General features: G+C 44.1%; 1 protein-coding gene across 1 annotated transcript in view; it reads right to left on the bottom strand.

The window, feature by feature from the left end:
• Positions 1-24,923, bottom strand: part of LOC144753482 (M-phase inducer phosphatase 1-B-like) — a 275,628-nt gene that overhangs the window by 89,505 nt on the left and 161,200 nt on the right. The window contains exons 5-6 of the mRNA XM_078641155.1: positions 16,222-16,371; positions 5,397-5,468 (exon numbers count right to left, since the gene is read on the bottom strand). Of these exons, the coding sequence (XP_078497281.1) occupies positions 5,397-5,468; positions 16,222-16,371 (222 nt within the window). The remainder of the gene's footprint in view (positions 1-5,396; positions 5,469-16,221; positions 16,372-24,923) is intronic.

Below are 24,923 nucleotides of genomic sequence, written 5' to 3' on the forward strand. Positions count from 1 at the left end.
TTCACTCGCCACCACTCGCTTCGCGTTGCAGCCAGCACCCCGCACAGCTGATTGGAAGCTGTCGCGGAGGGAGACACGCCCATTCAATAGGCCACGCCCCACCCGACCACTACAAAAGCGCGCGCTGACTGGAAGCGGCGCTTAGACAGACCTATCCCTCCTGAGGCGAAAAGCCGGGAGTCGCTCTACCCTTTTTAAAATTGTATTATTGTGCTCACTTGTGTGTGTTGTGTCCGATTTTAAAACACTTCACTCGCCACCACTCGCTTCGCGTTGAAGCCAGCACCCCGCACAGCTGATTGGAAGCTGTCGCGGAGGGAGACACGCCCATTCAATAGGCCACGCCCCCTCCGACCACTACAAAAGCGCGCGCTGACTGGAAGCGGCGCTTAGACAGACCTATCCCTCCTGAGGCGAAAAGCCGGGAGTCGCTCTACCCTTTTTAAAATTGTATTATTGTGCTCACTTGTGTGTGTTGTGTCCGATTTTAAAACACTTCACTCGCCACCACTCGCTTCGCATTGCAGCCAGCACCCCGCACAGCTGATTGGAAGCTGTCGCGGAGGGAGACACGCCCATTCAATAGGCCACGCCCCCTTCTACTCCTCCTTTCCCTTATAGCCATGTGCAACCATAAGACGCGCAGCGGACGAGCGCAGCGGGCGTGCCGATTGCGCGCCGAAGGCGCGCTTAAGGCAAGCTCGTCTGCGCTCGTCCGCGCCCGGCCGGGCCCAAGGACCACGTCCCCTGGCTCCCCCAGAGGCGACAGACTGGTATACAGCTCAGACCTTCTATGCCAGTTACGGCCACCTATCTCTCCTAAATGCGGCATCCCGATACACCCCTTGGAGATTCCTCGACGCTGTAAGTACTGCAATTTAGACCTATGCATTTCAAACTTCAAACCAACAGGCGAGTTAATGAACTACTCCATGCTTCTTTTAAACTGTAGGTCCCTCGTAAAACACTGCCTAGAGATCTCCCTACTGCTAGAGGAACACTCCCCAGATGCAATGTTCCTGACTGAGACCTGGCTGAACCAAGACTCTCAGCCAGACCTAGCACAAGCTATCATCCCAGGGTATCAGATAGCACGAGCAGACCGACCACAGGGCAGAGGTGGCGGCCTCGCGATCATATATAAAGAAAGCTACATCTGTCGTCACTTATCGGAAGACATTGAGGACTGCGAAAACCTCTCTTTTGCCATCGAATTTTCTCCCAATGCCTGCTTCACCGGCATTCTCATCTACCGCTCTCCCGGTCCCATAGGACAATTCAATACTTCCTTGCTCTCTGTGACCTCTCAGTCGGTTGTCTCCCCCTCCAACTTCTCTCTACTTGGAGATTTTAACATTCATTTTGACAACCCACTAGACCTTTTGGCACAAGAGACCCAGTCAAGCTTGGCCGCATATCAACTCGAGCAACGAGTTCCATCTGCCACACACGAAAAGGGACATCTGCTGGACCCTATTTTCAGCAACTGCGACCAGCTTAAAGTGGGAAACATAACCAGACTTCCCTGGTCAGACCACTTCTTAATAGCCTTCAACTGGACCACAAGTAAACCACCCTCTTCCTCATTTACTATTAGGAAAACTCGTAACTGGTCCAAACTCCCCATTGACAACTGGGCACGAGTTCTATGCACCATGAGACCCTCCCTCTCCCAAGACCCAACTGTTAACAACAAAAAATATGAAGAATGGATAACCACCTCTCTGGACCAGGTCCTCCCAGAACACGCACCAAAATCTAAGAGACACAGCAAAACAGCTCCCTGGTACACAGAAGAGCTCAGGAACCACAAACGTCTCTGTAAAAAACAGGAGAGAAAGTGGCGCACTTCATACAATCCTGAAGAAAAAGCCACCTACAGGGAAATGGTCAGGAACTATAAATTGGCTATTAAATCTTCGCAAGCTGCCTTCTACAATCTTAAAATAACCACGGCAAAATCCAAATCCAAAGAAATCTACCGCATAGTCAACTCCCTGATCAAACCCCCGCCTCCGGTCATAGATAACAACAACTCACCGACTAAATGCAATGATCTGGCGGAATTCTTCTTCCAAAAAAATTAATAAAATGTATCTCTCTTTCCCCAATCCTCCCTCTGACTCCCCTAGCCAGAATCCACACCTGACTTCAAATTCGACCAAGTGCCTGGAGTCTTTTCCCCTGATAACACTGGAAATCGTACAGACACTGGCACAACAAATAAAATCCGGCTCCCCGTGCGACCCTGCCCCCCCAGGCTCACTAAACCTTGCCAGTACTGCTATTTTTCCCACGCTCCTGGAGCTCATGAACTCCTCCATAACCAGTCGGACGGTCCCCTCAACATGGTAGCATGCTATGGTGCGGGCCCTGCTGAAAAAACCTTCCCTAGACCCGGCCAACCCCAGTAATTATCGTCCGATCTCGTTACTCCCCTGGGCATCGAAAATTCTGGAGAAACATGTCAATACCACTCTGACAACGTTTTTTGAGGAAAACCACCTCCTCGACTCCTCCCAAACAGGTTTTCGTACCAAACATGGGACAGAGACGGCTTTACTGGCTGTGACTGAGGAGGCAAGACGGCTCCTGGATCGAGGAGGATCAGTGGCAGTGATCCTCCTCGATCTAAGTGCCGCATTTGATACGGTACATCACAAAATCTTGCTAACCCGCCTTGCCGACTTAGGAGTGACCGGAGATGCCCTGACATGGTTCAATTCTTTTTTGTCCGACAGAACCTTTCAGGTCTTCGATGGCACATCACGCTCATCCACTCGTCCCCTGGGATGCGGAGTCCCCCAGGGCTCCTCCTTAAGCCCTACGCTCTTCAACGCTTACATGAGGCCACTGGCTGAGGTTGTTCGTCCGCATGGTGTAAAGATCATCTCCTATGCGGACGACACCCAGCTGGTGGTCTCCCTGGCAGAGAAGAGCGGCCTCCGGGCACCACCAGACCTAGCGGCTTGTCTGGAGGACGTAAAGAAGTGGATGATGAGCTCATGCCTAAAGTTGAATGACGATAAAACTGAGCTGATGATCCTGGGCACAGCCTCCCCCGTCTCCATAGAGCCGATCTGGCCATCAAGCATGGGAGTGGCCCCACCCCCCAGAGACAACATCAAAAGCTTAGGGGTCTGGCTTGACAAGTCTCTGAGCCTTAACACACAGGCCACTAAGATCTCAGCCACCTGCTTTGGCCTCCTTAGAGTGATCAAGAAAGTCCTTCCCCTCCTCTGCTTCGAGGCCAAACAGATAATTATACAGGGCCTTATCCAATCCCGTTTGGATTTTAATAACGCCCTATACCTGGGAGCCCCGGATTACACCCTACAGAAGCTCCAACGCACCCAGAATTGTGCTGCCAGAGCGCTGCTGGGCATCCCCCGGAGGACCTCAGTGAGAACCAGCTTAAAGACCCTGCACTGGTTACCTGTCAGGGACAGAGTAAAATTCAAATCGCTCTGCATTGCCCACCAGACTTTCTGGGAAACGGGCCCAGACATCAACCGGCCCCTGATTTCTCCCTACAGGCCTAATAAATCCCTCCGCTCTTCTACAGCATCCCTGGCCGAGATCCCCAGAATTCGCAGAGCCAGAGCGGGAGGACGCTCCTTCTCGTATAATGTTTCCAAACTCTGGAACTCCCTCCCTCTGCAGCTGAGGAACAACCCCAATCTGACTACTTTTCGCAAACAGCTAAAAACCCTGCTGTTTAATGCCTAATAAAGTAACCTTAAGAGGGCTCCATCTGTTTTTAGCGCCTGGACGCCTCAGGGCAACTGTAGCGCTCTACAAGTCACATTTTCATTTCATTTCATTTCATTTCTATTACGTAGTGGGTGGTAGACCAACACTAAGGTAAGGGAGCCAATTGGAGAAGTACCACATTCTGCCAGCATGGCTGCAGAAGGAATATGGAATTTGAGTTGCAACCTTTTTTACACTAAATAATTTATAGAAAATACCTGTCCATGTATGCTATTTTATATCCAGGTGGAATGGCAGGTGCATTGGTTGGGTAAATGATATCGTTCAACTATTTTTCTATAAGACATATGAGATTGTTGTCCAATCACTTAATCAGCATCCCACTTACTGGTTTCAAGTTGTATGATGATTCTATCACATAGTTATTTAGACTTTGCATGAATACTGCTCTAATCTGTTGTATGTTACTTAAGAGGATTCTCCTTGAGTAGGCAAGCTGCGGTCTGCCCGATCAGTGCAATTGCTCCCGGTGGGGCCTGTGTTGTTTTATTTGACCCTATCCTCCTTCACTTACACTTCCTGAGTTAACCATTGTCATTTTGACCAGGAATACCCAGTTGGCACCTGGGTCACAATAAATCATAACCATTTTTTTCAGGAGAGGAGGGCAGTGCAGCGGCGTAGAAAGAGGGGTGCGGTGGGTGCAGGCCACCCCGGGTGTCATCACTGGGGGGGGGTGACAAGATGGTGGAGAGCATATGGATAAGGAAGGGGAGGGGGTGATCCTTTCTGCCAAAGTCTGTCTCTGCAGGTGTGCTCGAGGGGGGGAGGGGTAGTGGCAAGACATTTTCCGCACCGGGTACCACCTGACCTTGCTACGTCACTGGGGCAGCTCTGGCAGACTCCCTGTGGGGCGGGCAGTGTACTCTTCTTGCTTGATCTTTTTTACTATCGCTTAGGCCTAGAATGTGACGAAGAGAAGGTTCGAAACATGGGCATCCCCTTACCTAGTGTGCATATTGAGTGGGTCTATCTTGGTTTTTAATTGGATGGATAACCAGGAGAGGAAGAGTTCTCAAAATGTAACTTGCAAGAGCGGACACGGATGGATACAAGTACTGCTTGCCAATATGAGATATCTCTAAGAGATTTATTATTTGCTGTTTGTTTTTTTCCCAGGGTAAGAACAATCAAACGTATACTCGTAAATGGTTTTTTTCACAATGAAGACCAAATTTAACATAAATAAACTGCATACAGCATGTTTTTGTGTTCCAAAGTGGGAATGTGCTTAAAAAATGTATTTCATTAAGCTTGTAGTGCATTCATTGTGTAGCTGTTTGGTTTTATGATGAATGCATCCTAAAGGTAAATTAGTTGGTAGATCCGGGTACATTTAATTCAAACAGAACAGACCTTTGTTGAAGAATTTAAATAATGTTACTTCCTGGTTTACTGCTTTTAGTAATTTCTTAGGCTCAGACTGGTCGTTTAAGAAAAATCCAAAATCTAAACAAAATAATTGAAAACAAGAAATGTAGATCTCTGTTTACATTAAAAAGGCAACAAGCTGACACTTTTTTCATCGTGGAAGCCAAAATCAGATAGACAAATTAATATACCAAATAGTTACAATTATTAAATAAATTACATATGTTCTCTGTTATTCAATTTTATCTTACTTTGGAAAAATCCCCAATCAGATTTTCATCTTCAATGTCACTCTCTTTCATTTGCTGGATGCTTTCCTTTACCTGGTTAAAAAAAACCAAACATGAATTTTGAGGAGTAAAGTATGCCTGAAGCGTGAAGTGGTAGATCAAAACATGGGGGCGATGCTGTTTCTAAATTTGTTACAATGTCTCACAAAGTTATCAATATGCTATCAACAGAGGTAGTCACTTTTATTATGTGACTTTTTCAGTTATTCACAAATCATTTTAATTTTATTTGGAAAGATGACTTTGTCATGTTTAAGTCATTTACTTCCATTGAAGGGGAGAGGTCTCAAAACCAAGTTGTTACCATAATCAATGTTTTCTAAAGTAATATAAAGTTGTTTATTAACACATAACTAGAAAATAGATGATTTTGTAGGTAAGTGCGAGATGAATAGGCAAATCAGAGAGTAAATATTCCTTTTCTTGGCTCCTTCAAACCCAGCATTAACATTATTGAACATTTCCAACAGTGTGTGTTTTGAGTAAGATCAGAAGACCTTTGGTGAAAACCCTTTTATAATCCGTAAGGAAAATGGCCATTTTTGAGTTAGGAGGCTAATATGCAATTTATAAGCTTTGCACGAACAATAATGTCTGCCGGTTATTTATTATTTGCATATGTTATGTAAAGGTCCTTACAGCAGCCATCTTGGGATCAGTCACTGTTGTAAGTGTGGATACTGACGTCCCACCACAACAAATAACTATTCCTTCTAACAAAGCCAGTCTCCTCTACAACATTAACTTCCAAAACTCCTAACTCGCCTGCTGGTCCTTCCATTCCTAGCTATGAATGCAGCTTCAGAAAACTCCTGACTCTGTCTCTGTCCATACTCTCCAAGCCCAGAAAGCTGATCTACAATTGATAGAGCTAAGAAGAATCACTGATTCTTTGGACAAGAGCTAACCTGCCATGGAAGCTGACCACAAAATTCAGTGCAGTTTGGCTAAAATCTTATTGGAGTACCTTAGGTTTGAGGATATCGCTGAAGAAATGAACACTAAAAAACCTTGCTAGGCGACAAAGAGCTCTCTACTGGAATGGGTGCATATGCTCCCTCCTTGCCTGCCTCAGGAAAAATATAATCTACTGGAAAATACGAGTCAATATTATGCTGGAGAAAGTAGTCAAAATGTTCAAGTAAAGCCAGAAGTCCAAATTTGGAACATCAAGGAAGCCCGTAGGACAAACAACAAGGACTCAGATGAGGAGGCAGGGGTGACTGCCAATGAACTGCTGAGGGAGGATAGCGTTAGATTCATCTGTATTAAAGAAAAAGTTGAGAAAGTGTCGGAAACTGAACAGACTTGGACAGAGATGCCAGATACCAACAGGAGCTATTCTACCGCATTCTGAAAGTCTTCCATCGCATACGTGTTCCCTACTTTCCAGCACAATATCCAAAAGCAATTGAAAAGGGACAAAACATTGCTGATCCAGGACAACACATACAGTTTCTGATTCCTAGAACCCAAATGAGCTCTTCCTCCAGCTGTGCACACGGGGTTGTAGGCATGTGGCCCAGTCTGCACCAATGCCCAGTGCCTAGTACAACTGCACAGTGCACACAGTACAAACTGTGCACTGGGCAATTTTCGTTTCTTAGACTTGTCAGAATTGGAACCATGCCGCCAGTGTCTAAAACAGTAGGGGTCAGCATGCACACCTGGATTCGGTATTTTAACACCCAATTGGATTGGGTGGTAAAATACCGCTTCTGTAAGGCCCTTGGGACTCAGAAGAGTCCCACCTACATCGGGAATTTACCGATTCGGTAAAAATACCGAATCGGTATTTTACCGATTCGGTAATTTTACCGAATCGGTAAAATAGGGCCCCTACATGCCAATTCTTAAATACCGGTCGGTGGCTCCTACATCTGGCCCTAGATCTTCCGGAAAGCTTTTTGGCCCCACCACATCCATTATCTTGGCCCACCCATGTACGTTCGTGGTCCTCTCAGATCCAGAACGCTGGCGCCGGGCGTGGGCACAATATAATGAAGGGTCTGAATAGTTTAACACCCCCCCCCCTCCCCCCGCTAGTCTGTTTTGCTAGGTGCTGAAAAAGTTACATTTTTTAACATCGCAATACCGTGTCTTCTGCTAAAAGGCCACCAGAGGGCGATGTAAGACGTGTTTTGAGATTAATAACATCAGCCCAACGAGATGTATATTTAGGATGATGGAGAGAAATACAAGTGCATGTGTCTGTCTGTGTTATACCTCTATTTATATTGCTCCTGCTGGTAATTATATTTTAATATCATTTGTATTTATTGTGTACACGCGTGTGCATATTCCTATAAGTGACAATATATAACGCTTGGTACTGAAAAGAAATTCAATCGTTTTATGATGCTTCTGTCGTTTGTGTCTGTATTGTCTAAGTACATTATTTAATGTTTTTTAACAAATCACCCCATCTCCGATGATGCCCTCCTCAAATGCATCCTCGAAACAAAGTCCTCCAACCATTCTTTTGACCCTATCCCTAGTGGCATTGCCATTGACTTCTATACCAATTCTCTGTCCTATTGGACCACTTTGGTTAACCTCTCCCTCTGTCAAGGCTCCCTTCCTGTTTCCTTCAAAACTGGGCAGGTCACCCCTCTGCTTAAAAAACCCACTGCTGTTGCGAACGAGCTCAACAACTTCCGCCCCATCACTAACCTACCTTTTCTTGCGAAAATCACAGAAAGATGTGTAGCGAAACAACTCTCTCGTCATATCAAGGACAATGATCTTCTTGACAATTTCCAATCCGGCTTCATTCAAAACTGCAGCACTGAAACAGCCCTGCTGCAGTGATTGATGACGCGCTGCGGATGCTCGATTCTGGGGAGTCTTGTCTTCTTATTCTCCTTGACCTTTCTGCAGCCTTTGACACTGTCAATCACAACACTCTCCTTAACACTCTTCAACAGAGAATGGGCATGGAGGGCACTGTGCTTAAATGGTTTGCATCCTTCCTCTCTATTAGATCCCAAATGATCAAAATAGCAAATAGTCTTTATCTCCTTTGGCGTTAGGTCAAGGTGTTCCTCAAGTCTCTATACTTGCACCCACATTGTTCAATCTCTATTTAGAACCATTGGGAAATCTCCTAAGTAAATCTGGGATCCACTATCATCTCTATGCAGACGACAATCAAATCTACCTCATGGTTGCCTCCACTCACGATCTCTCCATCCTAAGTTCTACTCTCGACTCCATATAAAACTGGATGTTAACTCATTAACTGATTCTGAATCCCTCTAAACTGAATTCCTCCTCCTCTCCTCCTCACTTTCTCCTCCCCCGGTTCAATCATGGATGGATCAGATGAATCTACTTAACAATAAACCCATCATTGTCGAGAGTGCTAAATCCCTTGGTGTCATACTCGACACAACACTCAATCTACTCTCCCACATTAATTCCATTGCAAAGTCTGCTTGATACCAACTGCCCTTTCTTTGGGGTATTCGTCGCTTCTTCCCGGAGCATGACCTTAAAACTCTGGTCCAATCGCTGGTTCTCTCCAGACTGGACTACTGCAACTCTCTTCTTACTGGCCTCCCCAAATCCCACCTGTCCTCCCATAAATCTGTTCTCCATTCAGCAGCTTGTTTCATATATGGGGCCAAAAGAAGCAACCACATCACACCCATTTTATCCACCCTCCGTTGGCTTCCCATTGAGGCAAGATCTAGCTACAAAACTGCCTGTATCACACACAAAGCCTTGCACTCCTCCTCTCCTCGCTACCTGGCGAATAAACTGAAACTCTCTGGAGGCTCTATACCATCACATGATGCGGAAAATCAATTGCTTGAACCTCCCACTTTCAAGAAGGAAAGGTCGATGGCCCAATCCTTTTCAGGCAACACTGTGAGAATCTGGAACTCACTTCCGCCTCAGCTCAGGACCACCACCTCTTCCTAGGCCTTCAAAACTGACCTCAAAGCTCTCCTCCTTCATAGACACTTCCAAATTTAATTCATGCCCTCTCTATTATCTGAAGGAAGTGCCTCCTTTATAGGAAATTCTGTTCTACATGGCTATAGAAGTGCCTTCTCAATGTGTTCTTGTGGTTTGAGAGTCTGCCATTTATTGCAGTATTATACTTCTACTTGTATTGTGTACTCCTTTGTAACATGCTCACGTCACTTTACCTCTTGAAATGTATCATTTGCTACTTCTTGTATTTAGTTTGCTTTTGATACATGCACAATTGCCACCATTGCCTCATGTGACGTAACGTTTGTTCTTGTGTTTTGAGTATCTGCCATTTAGTGCAGTATTATACCTCTATTTGTACTTTGTACACTTTTGTAACATACACACGTCACTTTTTTTCCCTCTTGTAACGTATCGTTTGCTACCTCTTGTATTTTGTTTGCTCTTGGTACATGCACAATTGTTACTATATCCTTATGTAACGTAACATTTGCTCTTGTAACATGCTGACTTGTAATTTGTTCTCATGTTTCAATACTGTTCCTATTGTGAAGCGCTCTGACACCTTCGGGTAAAGTCCACGCTATATAAAAACGCATAAAATAAATAAATAAATAAAATAAAATCCACACTCCCTTTCACCTTTAGTTTAAAAACAGCATAATTGGAATGAGCCCTCGCTTGGCTTACTGTTCCCGAACTGTAACCATGCCCCCCACTCTCCGTCCTCTACCCGGACATCGCCTGTTTCCTTGTGGAGAAGAAACATTGTATCCTGACTTCTTCTTTTTTATTTTTGAAAACTATTTGTAGCCGCGTTTTATTTTTTAGACATAAGAAGCGTAAACTGTAAAGCTCTGTGACCTCTGTGGACTGACTCAGTCTCCGTCAGAACAACCATTATGTATCTCGGTTTCCCGCTTTCCCTGAACTCTGCTCCTCCTGCGGGAAGCCACATCTCTGCTTACCGCTACCGGCATCCTGTCTCCCCAGATGCTGCTACTTCGTATAATTTTGGTTGCAACGTGTCCTTAATCACAGACTTCGTTCTCGAACGGCAACAAACCTTGAAACCTGCCGTAAACTTTATTTTTGTTTAATGTGAGACTCCATTTCATTTTGTTATATTCTTCCACTCCACACCGATGTGTCTACGCTACTAAGTATCGATTCTCTTCTGGAGATTTGGTGTAAATTTCGGTGTGCAGTAAAAAAGGAAACGTGAACATTTAATGGTGAACTCACACTTTGCTTTATTAAGGACTATCTTCATTTCTTTTGGATAATCGTGTTTGCAACAATGTTCTGTGAGGAGGCTATAACCCGCAAGTTATCTGGGAGTGATGTTAACTCCTAATATTCTTTAATCATATCAGGAGGGAGGAGGAAGTTGTGATCCTTTCAGCTTCCTTTGTTTTAGATATCATAAATCAAATAGGGAAGGATCACTTGTCCTGCATAACCAGGGTATGCAGGTCTGGTATCTGATTATAATCAGAAAATTTCTATTATAACAAGCACATTCACCTAGAGACACTCCCTGTCTCTATTCACCGTTTGCACCCTGGTCCTGAAGAACGCCCGCACGACCTGACAAGGCAACATAGGGCAGAAACATGTCGACCATTTTTTAACCATTCACTATTGAGTGCGTATGAATCCTAATTGTTCATCAGGTGCACCACCTTGAAGAATTGCTTAAGGGCTACACGAATCCAGACCGAATAAAATTGAGAAACTGGCTGTCCGGGTATTTTAAATGTGCACCACTCTTATCACTGATCACTACTGCTTTTAACCGTGGGTAAGAACCTCCAGGGAGGATGCATATCAACTAACCCCGTGATTAGGCACACATGTGTTTGACAGCGGGGAATCAAGATATACCGCTTGACCGAACCACTCTACACGTGCATGAGGGTTTTTTATTTGGGACACGCAGATACCAGACCTGCATACCCTGGTTATGCAGGACAAGTGATCCTTCCCTATTTGATTAATGAACTCCTAATATTCTTCAACTTAAATAAAGTTTGAGAGAGTGATAAGTTGGTAAGTGGATTTTCTTCTTCTGCAGGAAATGCATTAGACCTGTCTTATTACTTTACTGCATGAAGGTATTGGGAAATACTAATAGGTTTCCTTTTTCCCTTTCAGTTCCCAACGCCTCCTGTTCTCCTTCCTGGTGTGACCTGTTTCTCTTACTGGGGAAGAGTGGTGTGGCCATTTTCTGAATCTTTCCCCATATCTCCCCTAAGAAAGTGATTTTTGATTGAGTGTTGATTTCAACTCATCAAGACACTGTTTTCTGGGAGTGTGAGGAACTCCTCTTTGTTCCTGTGGAATCGGACCGGACCAAGGTTAGTGGTGGCTCTGTGCTTGACACTGTTTTGCAAATGGAGAGAGGCTCGTTGTAATACAGTGCACACGTTTTTGTGCATCAGGCACTGAATATTAAATGGAAAAGGGATTGTGGTCATCCTACACTTGAATAGAAGTCAGTCCTAAGCTAATACTTGATAGACCCCTAGCAGTCTGTTTCTGTCACAAGCATATAGGCAAGGCTACCAAATAAATGACTAACTAAACTATGCAGCGATTAAAGGTGAGATATGCCGCAAATGTAGCAGTTAAAGGTACATTATGAGGCACCTTCTGTGGCATAATTGTTCACCTCCCAATATTTTATACTCCCGCTTTTATTGCTACACATTGAACCCAGATATTTCTTAAGAAAGAGAACACACATTCAGCAAGTCCTGTGAATACTATATTCTCTTAAAATAAACAATGTTATTATGTGTGGAAACCCAGGAGAACTATTTTAAGTTGAGTCTACCAGACAGTGCAGTTGTCTTGTTATAAAAGATCTATTGTGAGCTATTCAAGAAGTTACTAAATGGCGTTGCCAGCTGCTTCATTGTACCTTTTATTTATTTACTTTTGGCCATGCTGCACAGCACCTTCCCGATGATGTACAGCATCTCCTAAAGGCAATGACCCAAAGACAAGACCTATTGGCTTTGCCAGTGCTTGTTTTCTTCGCCCACACTCTAAAGCTCCTGGAAGTACCTCTTTGCAATGATAGACAAACGTGCTGAACAGTATTGGACTTTAACTTGTGCAAAGTAGGAGCCTCATTAGCAAGCACTTGGTAATTCAAGACATCTGATGCAGAATATTTGGAACTTTTTTAAACCCAAGAGTGCCCTTTTTATTAAGTAAATGTTACTTTGTGAACTCTGCAGAATAAACACGGATGTGCATGAAAAGTAAAACAAAGCATTTTCATATCAAAGAAGAAACATTTGTTCCTTCCCTTTTTTTCTCTATTTAAATATTTCAGGTTTTTGTTTTCTGCTGTTGACATACGCCCTCGCACCATTGCATGAACTGGAGCCGTCAACAGCATCTGGGCAAAGGTCTTCAACTCTTTAGAGCCAGTATACAGGAATCGAGTGCTGAGAGGTGACCAGTAAACTTTTGGAAAGCATCAGAACTTGCATTGCATGCCATAAGCTGCGTTTTAGTAACTTTTCCTCTTTTAACTTTGAAACAAGTCATATGTTGAAATCTAGAAAATCAAGTAGCAGATGAGAGTTTATATGACAAGCCCAAGCAAGCCATTAATTACACAAAAATTATGTGGCCATGAAAAACCCCATAGGTTTTATGGCTCTGCTGGTGTTACTGTTTGTGTACGAGATCTGTTCATGATGCATATGTAAATTACTATGATTTTCATTTTTAACAGCACCTACTTCTGCATGTATTTTAAAATGATGTTTACACAAAACCCATATGAAATATGTGACTGTATTTCCTGCGTGCAACTGTACTTTTTGCACACTTAAAAGTATGAACTATTGATAAATGTATCACATGCAACCCCACAAATTCCTGAAACCTTTACCTGCCCGTGTCAAATGTTCTATCGGCCCTGCCCTGTATGGCGACCACAACACCAAACGGGGAAAATGTCTACTTACATTGTAAAACACCCATAAAATAAATTCTCGTGAACTGAAATATCGTTATTTACATCGCACTGGGCTTTGTCTTGGAGTCATTAAAAATTGTAACCATTGTTACTCTGACCCATGTTGTAAAACGACTGATTGCCAGAGGGTCAGTCTTAAAAGACAGCTTTTCATATGAGTGACTGCCTCTGATATGATTGGGCAGCCATTCTGTCCAGCAGGATAGCAAGAGGGGACTGTGCCAGCATTTCAGAAGTACAACTTGTGTGCCATGATGGGATTCTGCCCAACGGAAGCGCTGTATATTTGTGATCAATAGTTCACATTTCGATCACCTGCACATCTCCAATCACACTTATCAATGCAGCCTAACTGTCCGTCAATCAAAGTTCAGATGGTATAAAGGTGAGAGCAAGTACCTGAGGGTGCTCAGTCCCAACTTTAGAACACCCTCTGGATACCAAGATGGATTTCTCACCGCGTGACCCCATGACAGGAAATGATGAATAACATGTGCTTACCTGGGCGCATTAACCTGTGATATGGGTTATGTTAACAATACACCTGCTATCCTGTTGCACTGCATCTAAGATGTGTTGGCCTTTGCGCTGAGATGCCTCTGTTGGAGAACATTGCACTTAACATATAGATTCCATTCCATATGGGGATGGATTCAAGTTGTGGAACCAACAGAAAATGCAAAATAACAATTACCTAGGGAAGATGTATGAACAAATGACTTAATGTTCTAAATGTCGTTTATTAAAATTTATCAATAGCCGTTTTCAATGGGTGGAGACTCTCAAGCCCTTCCTCTGTGTCCAGCTCCTTCTTATAAATCTTCTTCCTTTACTAAATCTGTCACTGCCCATGTCTGTCTTGTGTTTGATGCCATTTTCATTTACCTTATGTTTCTTGCCCCGACAGTGCGATTCACCTTCTATAGTCGCCCTCCTATTTAGCTGTAGCCGAGCAACAAGACTCAAATTTAGCATTGTTGCTACCAAGCGAAAACAGTTTTAACGCAAAAAAAAATTCACTTCGAAACTAGTTAACATTTTTCTAGGGAGTGTTTTTCAAGGTGAATGATTTCACAAGGAACCGGCTGCAGACTGAAATATCAAGCCCTCGCATCTGCACCTTTCGGTGATAGGACTTTCTTACCTGATATCACTGTACCAGGTCTTCTAACATGTAAGGAACCAGGCTTGAAGGTCCATGATCACGCAGTGTTCTAGAAGGATCTTGAAGGGTGGCTTAGGGCCTGATTACAAGTTAGGCAAACAGGTTACTCCATCACAAACGTGACGGATATCCCGTCTGCCGTATTACGAGTTCCATTATATTCCATTGTATATAACGGAACTCGTAATACGGCGGACAGATAGGGTCGGATTGAGATTGAAAATCGGCCCGGGCACACAAAAAAAAAAATCGGCCCATTTGCATAATGCCTTTCCTCAAATCACTGCTTCAGCGTAATTGCATTAAAAAGTAGGAGGGGGGCTTAAAAAATGCACGCATTAGTTTACACTAGTGAAACACACTTGAAAACAAGTGAGGCCACTTCTACTGGGGCCCCCTGCCCCGCTCAGTATGTGCATACATTAATGGGCCGGCCAGCGAGACAAAGGGAGTGACACCTCTGCCTGTTGCTAAACCAGGGGTGGGGGACCTTCTGTGTTGATGGCGGGGGTGTTAATGAGCGCCCATCTGCCTCCAGAAAGGCCACTTAGCCACCCACTGGGCCTCTGGCTGTATTCCGAAAATAGAGACAACCCCAAATCGGCCCCAGACTGCTCAAAAAAGCAGCCCACAGCAGGAACTCAGACACCAGCACCCGGGCATTGCCCGAGTGCCCGCGTTACCAATCCGAGGCTGCGGACAGATATATAACTTGTAATACGGCGGACGGGATATCCGCCACGTTTGTGATGGAGTAATCCCGTCCGCGGTATTACGAGTTCCATTATATTCCATTGGATATATTGGAACTCTTAATACGGCGGACGGGATGTCGGTCACACTTGTGATGGAGTAACCCATCTGCCAAACTCGTAATCAGGCCCTTAGGCACCAGTAAAGTAAATGGGGAAAACTATAGAGTTGAAACTACAAACTAAATCGCAGGCCAAATGCAACGTCACACATTTTAGATGTTTTGTAAATGCAAAGTGATACTACTTAATTCAGCTCTTAAGAAAGTGTTATCCACATCATGGAAGTTTTCACAAAAAATATGATCTTGTGGTCTCTGTCCTTGGGTACCTCGTTGTCTGTTTGAATGGATGTCTGCTGTTCTGTTTGAGTGACTATCTGCAGGTGTGTTAGTTGTGTAAATTGAAGGATATCTGCAGGGACGTTGCTCTGTTTGCATATATTATGTGATATTTATCAGACTGCCAGTGAATCTTTTGTACCTGTTTGCATATAAAGCAAAACCTACGGCCTTTGTTAGTTCTTGTTTTTTAGTTTGTAATTTAAGCATGTTTCACTAACGTGCTTTATGTTTCAGCAATACAATCAAAAGTTTATCAAGAATAAAAAATGTCATTCTGACATTGAATAATTTGACGCTGGGAAGAGTGCTACCTGGAGAACATAACATAAAGATACACATTTGTAGTGTTTTGTCGCTATGCCCAGAAAAATATCTATTCCACCTATTATTGCTGAACATAGAGCAAACATTTGTACTGCTCTCCCCTAGTCATACCTCCATGTTGGTCAATAACCGATCATCTCCCCTTCGCTTAGTGCCTGAAGATCAGTAGACGATCCCTTTTGGTGGTTATATCATATATGGCACATCTTCTACATGCTTGAAGACAACACTATTTGAGGTTGGTAGACGGGCTACTTACAGTAAGTGCTGCCTCTGCATCTAGTCGATGATTGCTCCCCCTTCTTCGGCGATCATGCCGCCTCTTATAGAAGTGCTGCTTCTCGCTTCCTTCTCCTGTGAAGGGCTCTGGACTTCGAAAGCGGTTGGTAAGTTTCATCCGAAATTCTTTCTGCAGAAATGTAAAAAATTTGAAATGCAAGTAAGTTTATTTTGGGTTACCAATTTGAAATTTGTAATTGGGCTATGAAATGCGTTGCCATACTTGTAAATATATGTAAGGTTATAACAAATCTTTACTTTAATGTTAATAATACTAAGGGGTCCATTAGGATGGTGGGCCGCAAACGGGACCGCCCGCCATAAGGGCGGGGGTCCCGTGGGGGGTATTAGGATGTGCCCGCCACAGTGGCGGGCACATCCTGTATTTTTAGTATTGTGGTGGGTGGTGCACTCTGCACCGCCCGCCACAATACTAAAAATGATTTGCAGCATTTACATTAACAAAGCGGCAGGCACCGTGCGGTGCCTGCCGCTTTGTTAATGCAAATGTGGGGGGGTACCACAGGTACCCCCCGTGTGCATACCCCTACTCTGCTTCACTCTGGGGGCCCACAGGGGGCCCCCAGAGTGAACACCGCCTGCCTATCCGTGGCGGCATTGCCGCCGCGGAAAGGCATGACACACAGACCATTGTAATTTGGCTGGCGGTGTCTATTAGACACCGCCACCATATTAAACTTTTTCCGCCCCGGCCGCAAGGTGACTGGGGCGGAAAACAGGCGGGCGGTGTTTACTGCCGCTGCGGTCCCCTCCGCCATTGTAATGTGGCGGGGGGGATGCAGAGATGGATGTCGGGCAGATTGCCTCCGCCAGGCTAGCGGTGGCCACCGCCAGCCTGGCGGAGGCAATCCGCCCGACATCCTAATGACCCCCTAGATCTCCGTAAATCAACAATTAAAAATTATTACTGTAAGTTTAAAACATTATCATTTGGAGACTACAGTAAACGATGATCTCTATAAGTTGGCACCACAGGTTAAAGTGATGATAGTAAAAAAGTGAACCTAAAAATCACGTCTGTACACCTGTATTGAAAAAAAACATAGTATTCATACTTTATGTTTTCTGGATTTCCCAATTCAAAACCCTTTTCTTCTAACTAAATTTTCTACAAGTGTTTCATTTTGTGATCTGTTGAAACAAGACATGGCAGGAGGAAAGGACAGAAAGTGTATGCTGTAAGAGCCAGAGAGTGGCAAAGGCGCCAACTAGGTGATCCCAGACACATCCTCTTTCACATCCCACCAAGTTTAGACTCATGTTAACACTGCCAAATGCTGCTTAGATTCTTGTAGTCGGTGATTGTGCACTTACACTTGATCTTCAACCTATACACATTGCAATCCTGTCTCTCAAACCCCAACAAACATATACTTATTTATCTTGTCTCCCATACATCAGTCCACATTAATGAATTGCAATTCGTGTTAATTTCAGTTGGAATGTTTTTATATTTCTTACACATTCACACAATTTGATTATCTCCGTAATGGTGCAAGGTCCTGATCAGGCACCGGCATAGGAGCACGCCTACATTTCCACTCTAGAGCTCATCTAGGCTCAGCTAGCCTGGGTGCAATAGCATGTTTTTTCTCTGATGTGTGATGCTGGCCTTCTGTCATGAGGTCATTGGCTCTTCTCAGGAAATGGTTCAAATGGACCAACCCAAGATGGAAAGATATTACTTTCTGCCTTGTGGTTCTACCTGCTCCATCCTCTAATGGTATACTGTGTAAGGAGGGTGGGGAGAAGAGTCAAAAAAGTCAAAAACCACTTTATTCGATTTAGTTAAAAATCATAAAAGCATTCTACAAGAAAATTTAAAGATAGACAATACAAATTCATGAGAGGTTACATACATCAATAACAATTTATATATACACAGTTTAAAAACAGTTAAAAGAAAAATAAATATTAAGCTAAAATTTACAGGTACAAAGAATACATTTCATCCTTCAGTGCAGAACCCCAATATTACATTTTAAGACGTCTCCTCCTGAACCTAACAGCAGCAACAAGATAGTTGCCCACGCTAAACATGACCAAAGCTGAATCCAACATTTGGAGATACAGGAGGGCTGGTTTTGCCTGGTGGAAGGCTTTGTCCTTCAATAAAGGTACCAGGTATTTCTGTCTGGGAGCAATATAGAAATGACAAAACAGCATAAGGTGCATATTATCTTGCGGTGAAAAGTTGTCGCAACTACACACAGGTGCATCCTCCTGCTTATGCCAACCTTGACTATCACAAAGAACCGTATAAATCTGGTCAAACTGGAATTTTACCAGAAGCCACCTATGAAAAGGGATATTAACAATGGCGAGGTACGGTTGTATAGCAAGGCAGGTAATGGTCAAAAAATGGGCTCTAACCGTGGGTTTTGTAAGTTGGCGTTCCTCCCTCTCCACGATTTTCAATTTGGAGAAGTTGAGCTTGACCCAATCTAAATCAGATTTCCTTAGACCCTGAGGGGCCAAAAAAATCTCCGGACGACCAAGGTCCAAGGAACACTTATAGATGTATGATAACCATGCAATACTTTTAGATTTATCCAGTTTTAAACAGTCCCCCAGTATTTTATGGTTTAAACCTAGGTTGTTATTGGTCCAGGTCCCAATCCATAACAAAATAGGTGCCATTTGAAGGATATCAGTGATATACCCTAAACCAAGCTCCTGGTGAACTGAAAACGTAGCTGTTGATTGGGGTAGCCCTAATATAGATCGAAGGAACTTATTTTCTTCCCTTTGAATAGATTCACAATTCACATAGCCCCACAGGCCTGAGCCATACCTGGCTATTGCCACAGATTTTGCCCTATACAAGCTTAATAGAGCACCAGTCGGCTTCCCGCCCAGTCTCCTAGAAAAACTTAAAATAGCATTTGCCGAGCTCCTAACTGCTTTAGTTTTGGCTGTAATTTGAGGAGCCCAGCTACCCTTGGTATCATAGATTACACCAAGGTAAGTAAATATTTTGACATTAGTGATCACATCACCATTACAATAGAACTGTTTGGTGTTATTTTTAACAGCCCCAAATGCCATAATGTGAGATTTGGAATTGTTTACCACTAAGTCAAGTGAAGACATAAAATCACTAAAAGCATTTAAAAGTCTTTGCAAACCTAAATGGGTCCGAGCTATCAAAGCAGCATCGTCCGCGTACAGGAGAACAGGGATGCGAGTATCCCCTGCACGCGGTGTATCCAAGGTAGCAGTTAAAAGATTCTTCTCTAATGAATTTATATACAGAGTGAACAGCATGGGAGCAAGAATGCAGCCCTGCCGCACGCCCCTGCTCGATTTGAACCAAGCTGTGCGATTGCCTTCTTGGTCCATTCTAATTGATGCTTTTAAATCCTTGTGGAGTTCTGCCAAAAAGTGCACAAGGGGAGGATCAAGACCCAATTTTAACAGCATGGTCCACAGCCGGGCTCTATTGACCAAATCAAAGGCCGTGGACAGGTCCATAAAGGCAACAAAAATTGGCCCCTTTTTTGCCCTTGTGTATTTTGAAATTATTAAATGAAGATTTAAGCATTGGTCCTCTGTTCCTCTACCTGAACGAAACCCATACTGGGCATCTGTTAAAATATCCTTATCTAGAGACCAACTGTTAATTCTTGCTAGCAAAACTTTGCCCAAGACCTTCATGGAAGAATCCAATAAAGATATAGGTCGAAAGCACTTGGGGTCGTTTCTTTGGCCCTTTTTAAAAATGGGGACTATGATTGAACATGCCCAGGTTTTTGGCAAACCCCCCTCAAGCACACAGTTAAAAACATTAGCTAAGATCTCCGCCCACATCCCTGGGTTTAGTTTGTAGAGATCCAAAGGGACCCCGTCTGGGCCAGGAGCTTTATTAACAGCAGAGCCTAATATCGCAACCTCTACTTCAGATCTACTAAATGTTAACTTAAGAGGAGAAGTTGGGGAACAAGGCATTACAAATGCCTCAGCTATTTCATTTGACCCATATATCGTAGAAAAATGTTTAATCCACTCTGCTTCAGGGATGTTTATTTCAAGATCCATGTTATTTGACTGAGCAAATAAGGGGTTATTAATTATGGACCAGAATTTGGAACTTTGTTTAAGGGTGGTGGAATCCATTAAAGAGTCCCATGCTTCCTCTTTGATGGCCTTTTTTCGCGACTTGACCACCATAGCGTATTCTTTTCTCAACTGTGCCACCAATGACCTATCTCTGGGAGATTGTTTAAGAGCCTTCAGCAGAGCCGAGTGTGCCTTGGAGCATGTATGATCGAACCAACCAAACGCTGGAACAGGGCCCCTCCTTGGTCTAGCTGTAAGCTCTTTTTCTACTCTGGCACAAATTGCCTCGAAGGCACTAACTACCTCCTTCCCCCCCCTCTCTAAGTCCCTACATTTCTCGAGTTCTACAACCATATTTTGCTCAATTAGACCAAGAAAGTCCTCAGGGCAAACTTTACACCATTTAAGGCGCCTTCCCTGGTCTCTACTCCTTACATCCCTTGTAGAGGTGACCCTCAAGGTCCCTTTACTCAAGCCAGAGAAAGCGTCCAAAACTAACAGCACCGGGTTATGGTCGCTAAAGCCGCTTACAATTGCATTATAGAACAAAACATGGCGTAAGAGCCCCGGGGACATGAAAAAGTAATCAATGATCAATTCACTTCCCCTTGCATTATACGTGACCACACGCTTTTTTGGGTCTGAAAACCCTGGTTCAAATAAATCATTAGATGATAACAAGTTTTCCATGGCCACACCCTTGGGGCTATGCTCAAAATGTGGCAAAGATGTGTGATCTGGACCGGTATCATCTACAATCTGACAATGTAACCCGCACAAATGAACATTAAAATCTCCCATCATAATTAGTTGAACAAAAGTGGTTTGTTTTGACATATAATTGGTTAAAAAGGAAGTTAAACCTTCTAAAACAAAATTAGGGGGCCCCCCCATGCATAGAGTTATAGCAGTTTATTAACACAATCTTATTCTTATCTGCCAAAAGAATTTCCACCAGCTGAAAAAAGTATGAGGAAACAGGGATTTCCTTGACAGTGCCTGCCATTTTAACTGAAACTAGAAGTAGCAGACCCCCTCTATCCCTTCCCGCCGTGGAGCTCTGCGCGTTAACAAAGAATGAAGTATAACCATCCACCCAAAAACCATTTTCTTTTGACCAAGTTTCCTGTAAGGCAACTATATCATGTTGCTTCAGCTTTTGTATCCAAATCGGGTCCACCTGTTTTGCCCGTAGGCCCGCGATGTTCCAAGATAGTAACCTGATGTTCCCCCTGCCCGATTCTAAAGGGTCGTTTATGGCAGTACTAGCAGTATTACATGATGCAACAGTCACTGCATTGTCCAAGCGTGGGACAATCAGGCTTTCGTGCTCAGGCTCTAGTCAGTCAATCTCTATTTGATCAGCTAGAGCCGTGAACCTATTTGACAATGGTAAATTGTTAGAAGGAATGATCCTTACAGAATTAACTAGGCCACCGCCCCTAGGTGGCTTTGTCACCCATTCGTTAACAAACAGAGGCGAAATAAGTTTGTCTTCAGCCCAAGCATTATCAGTGAAATGTGACATATTATTCTCACCCTCACCTGGCCTATAGACTCGAGGATAAAAAAAGCCAAGGGGCATTGCTCGAACACCGTTGTCTACCGAGTCCAATGGGGAACCATCCCAAAAGAGACGGCTGGCGACATTTCTAGATTTAAAATTAACAATTACACAATCTCCAACTACCTCTTTCTTGCTTGTGCCCACCCAGTTAACCCTTCTGCCTGTTACAATATTGTCTGCGATGTTACTTTCTCCCGTACAGTTCGCATTACACCATTTTTTAACATTCTTAAGAAGAGTATCATGATGTTCTACCACCCCATCTGCAAGTTGAGGTACATTCACCAGGATTGCTACAAATGGTGTTGCATCCGGAGGTAGATTCACTGGGGGAACCCTTCCCGCCCAACCCCCCTGCGGGCCTCTCGACCTTACTGTGGGATTTACACTGGGAGCAGCCTCCGTCAAGGGAATATATATCCCATTATCCACTTTCCCTTTTTTTAAAACAGGATTATCAATGGCCACTTTGGAAGTGACGGTGGGTCTATTTGTAGAAGGACCATCAACCTTAGGGACAGAAACCTGCGCAACTGTAGGACATGGCGCCATGGATGTAAAAGAGGAAGGGGCCCGGGTATTAAGGACATCATTGATGCGGTCACACCTTGCCACAAGTCCCTTAACACAATCCTTCAGAGTCTCAGTGATGTCAGAGGCAATCTGGATTAATGCGGCTTCAAGTCTTTCTGTAAAAAGTTTTTCTAATAAGGACGAGATGCCCTCCTCAGTGACGTAAATTGGACGTTGGGCCCCAGGCTGGTCTGTACTTCCTAAATCCCCCGAGGCCACAGGGAAAGATGGTATCACTGTTTCAGGCAGAACCGGAAATGGGAGAACTGTAGAAGCTTGTGGCAAAATGGGTCTACAGGACTCAATGATGACCCTAGGTTCCAGCGGGATACAGTTGATAGTAGAAGTATTAGATGTGTTAGCGGCCACTGGGCTAGTAGCAAGACCCAGCTCACGCTCTGACTCAGCAATCTGTGTTGATAGTTCACCCACTTTTGTTGTTAAGTACGTAATAATACTAGTGGTATACTTAGGCACCTTAGCTTTTACTTCGCCTGCCGCCGATGACACAGATTTGCGCTTACTCATGATGAAAGTGATATGGCCCGTCCCGTCCCAGGTCGTCCTTGGACGGCCTTAGACGGCCCGCCCTCTGCCCGCCCTCCGCCCGGCGCCGCCCGCACGCGTCCGCGACGCGGAGGAAGCTGTCTCCTTTTGTGCGCCTCCTGGCGCTGTGTGCAGGAAGTGGGCGGTGATTTCAGCCGGGCAAGCTGGGAGTTGTGGTCCGCTCCGCTCCGCGGCCGTGCGATGGTGCTGCACGACGGCGGGGGCGACCACAACGTCAGGGACCCAGCGGCGCTGTGGGCACGTGAAGGTAGGTGCTGCGTACCACGATCCCTCCTGGAGCCGGTAGAGGTTTCTGTATGGGGAGAAGAGTTTTCTCCGTTCTTATTCTTGGTCTACTTGTCAGATAGTTACCAATCTGGAGTCTGGAGAGGCAAAAGATAGCAGAAGGATCTTCTTGAGCATCAAGAAGGAACCAATTGTGTATCCTTGAAGACCCGCCTTTGACAAGTTGTAATATCAACGTGTAAGCCACGGAACCAACAGCATGGATGAGGTGCAAGGTCGTTTTATGGTTTTGAGCAATCTAACAGACCAAGTCCGATGTCTGACTACTAATGCTGAATTTCATCAGTTACTAGGAGTGAGGCCTGCTTTGCTCACAGTAAGGAAAAATACACTTTTCTGCTACTTATATAGAAGTTCAAGAGAAATTCGAGGCCTGGGAATTTCAGCCATTGCAGACTTACACAATGACTCCTCTGCCCAAATAGCAGAATTGTAGGCTTTATCAATGGTTTATAGAAAGCAGACCCACACGTTTCCACGCTGATTTTATTCAGATTCAGCTTTCTGTTTAAAAGGTTTTAATGTTGACTTAAAACAACAGCAGAAAAGTGGCTACAAAAGATCCAATGGAAAATTGAATAAGGGGAAACAGCTAAGGAAAAGGGTAATCATGGTGCAGAACAGTCCACTTTTTCTGCATGTGCAGCACACTGTGACACATCAGTGTATAGAGTGAAGGAATGCACCCCAAAGGGAATGCAGCGATGATATAGCCACAAAGATGTGGAAACAACCCTCAAATGTGCAGTCGGAACAATATTGAAACAAAGGTCAAAGCAGACATTGCATTAACAATAAATTGTAGCTTCAAAAGCACAGCATATACAAACCAATTTCACAGTAAAGTTCATATACTCTGGGACCTGAGGACAAACCTACTATGTCTATTCCTGAGGCGGGGGGGGGGGGGGGGTGTGGAGGATAAATTCCAAATAAGACAGTTTGGGAGGATCTCATCATAGCAGCTGATGAAGGACTGGCCTCAGCTCCTGCGTTAACACTGCTTCATCAAAGATACTGGAAGCCACTAATGCTACAGCAGACTGAAAACTATATGTTACAGTTAATAGTTTGTTAATTCTGGAAACCGTCTTACATTGTGAGATCTATACCACAGCCGTCCAGGGATATTTTGGTTGCTGTAGACTTTTGCTCCTGATTCATCTGGGTTTGGCTGCAGTGATCTGTGCCCCGTCACATCATCACAAAATAATATTTATAGTGATAGGCTAAGTATACACTTTTCTGTCAGATAATGGCCTGGCTTGGAACCAAAACATCAATCAATGATGCCCCCATTGTGAGGTATGACTCTTCGCCTCTCCATAGTCCTGAGCCCCAAATTCTCACGCATAAAGTGGAAACAAAAGCCTCAAAGAAAAAGTTTCATTAGTTCCTCTGAAGACAACCTTAACACCAAGGCCGAAAAACTGAAGGAATCGCAATGTCAGAGCTCTTACGAGATGACAGAAACATTAAAAAACAAGCATTTACAATGCAACGGTTTCGCCTTTGCCAGTTAGAGCTATTGGCATTGTAAATGACAATATTTGTAATTATGTGTTGGTTTTGAAAACAGATAAATAAATGGCATTGTCATTTACATTGCC

The sequence above is a fragment of the Lissotriton helveticus genome, chromosome 5_1, assembly GCF_964261635.1.
Source record: "Lissotriton helveticus chromosome 5_1, aLisHel1.1, whole genome shotgun sequence".
In the NCBI taxonomy this organism is placed as follows: Eukaryota; Metazoa; Chordata; class Amphibia; order Caudata; family Salamandridae; genus Lissotriton; species Lissotriton helveticus.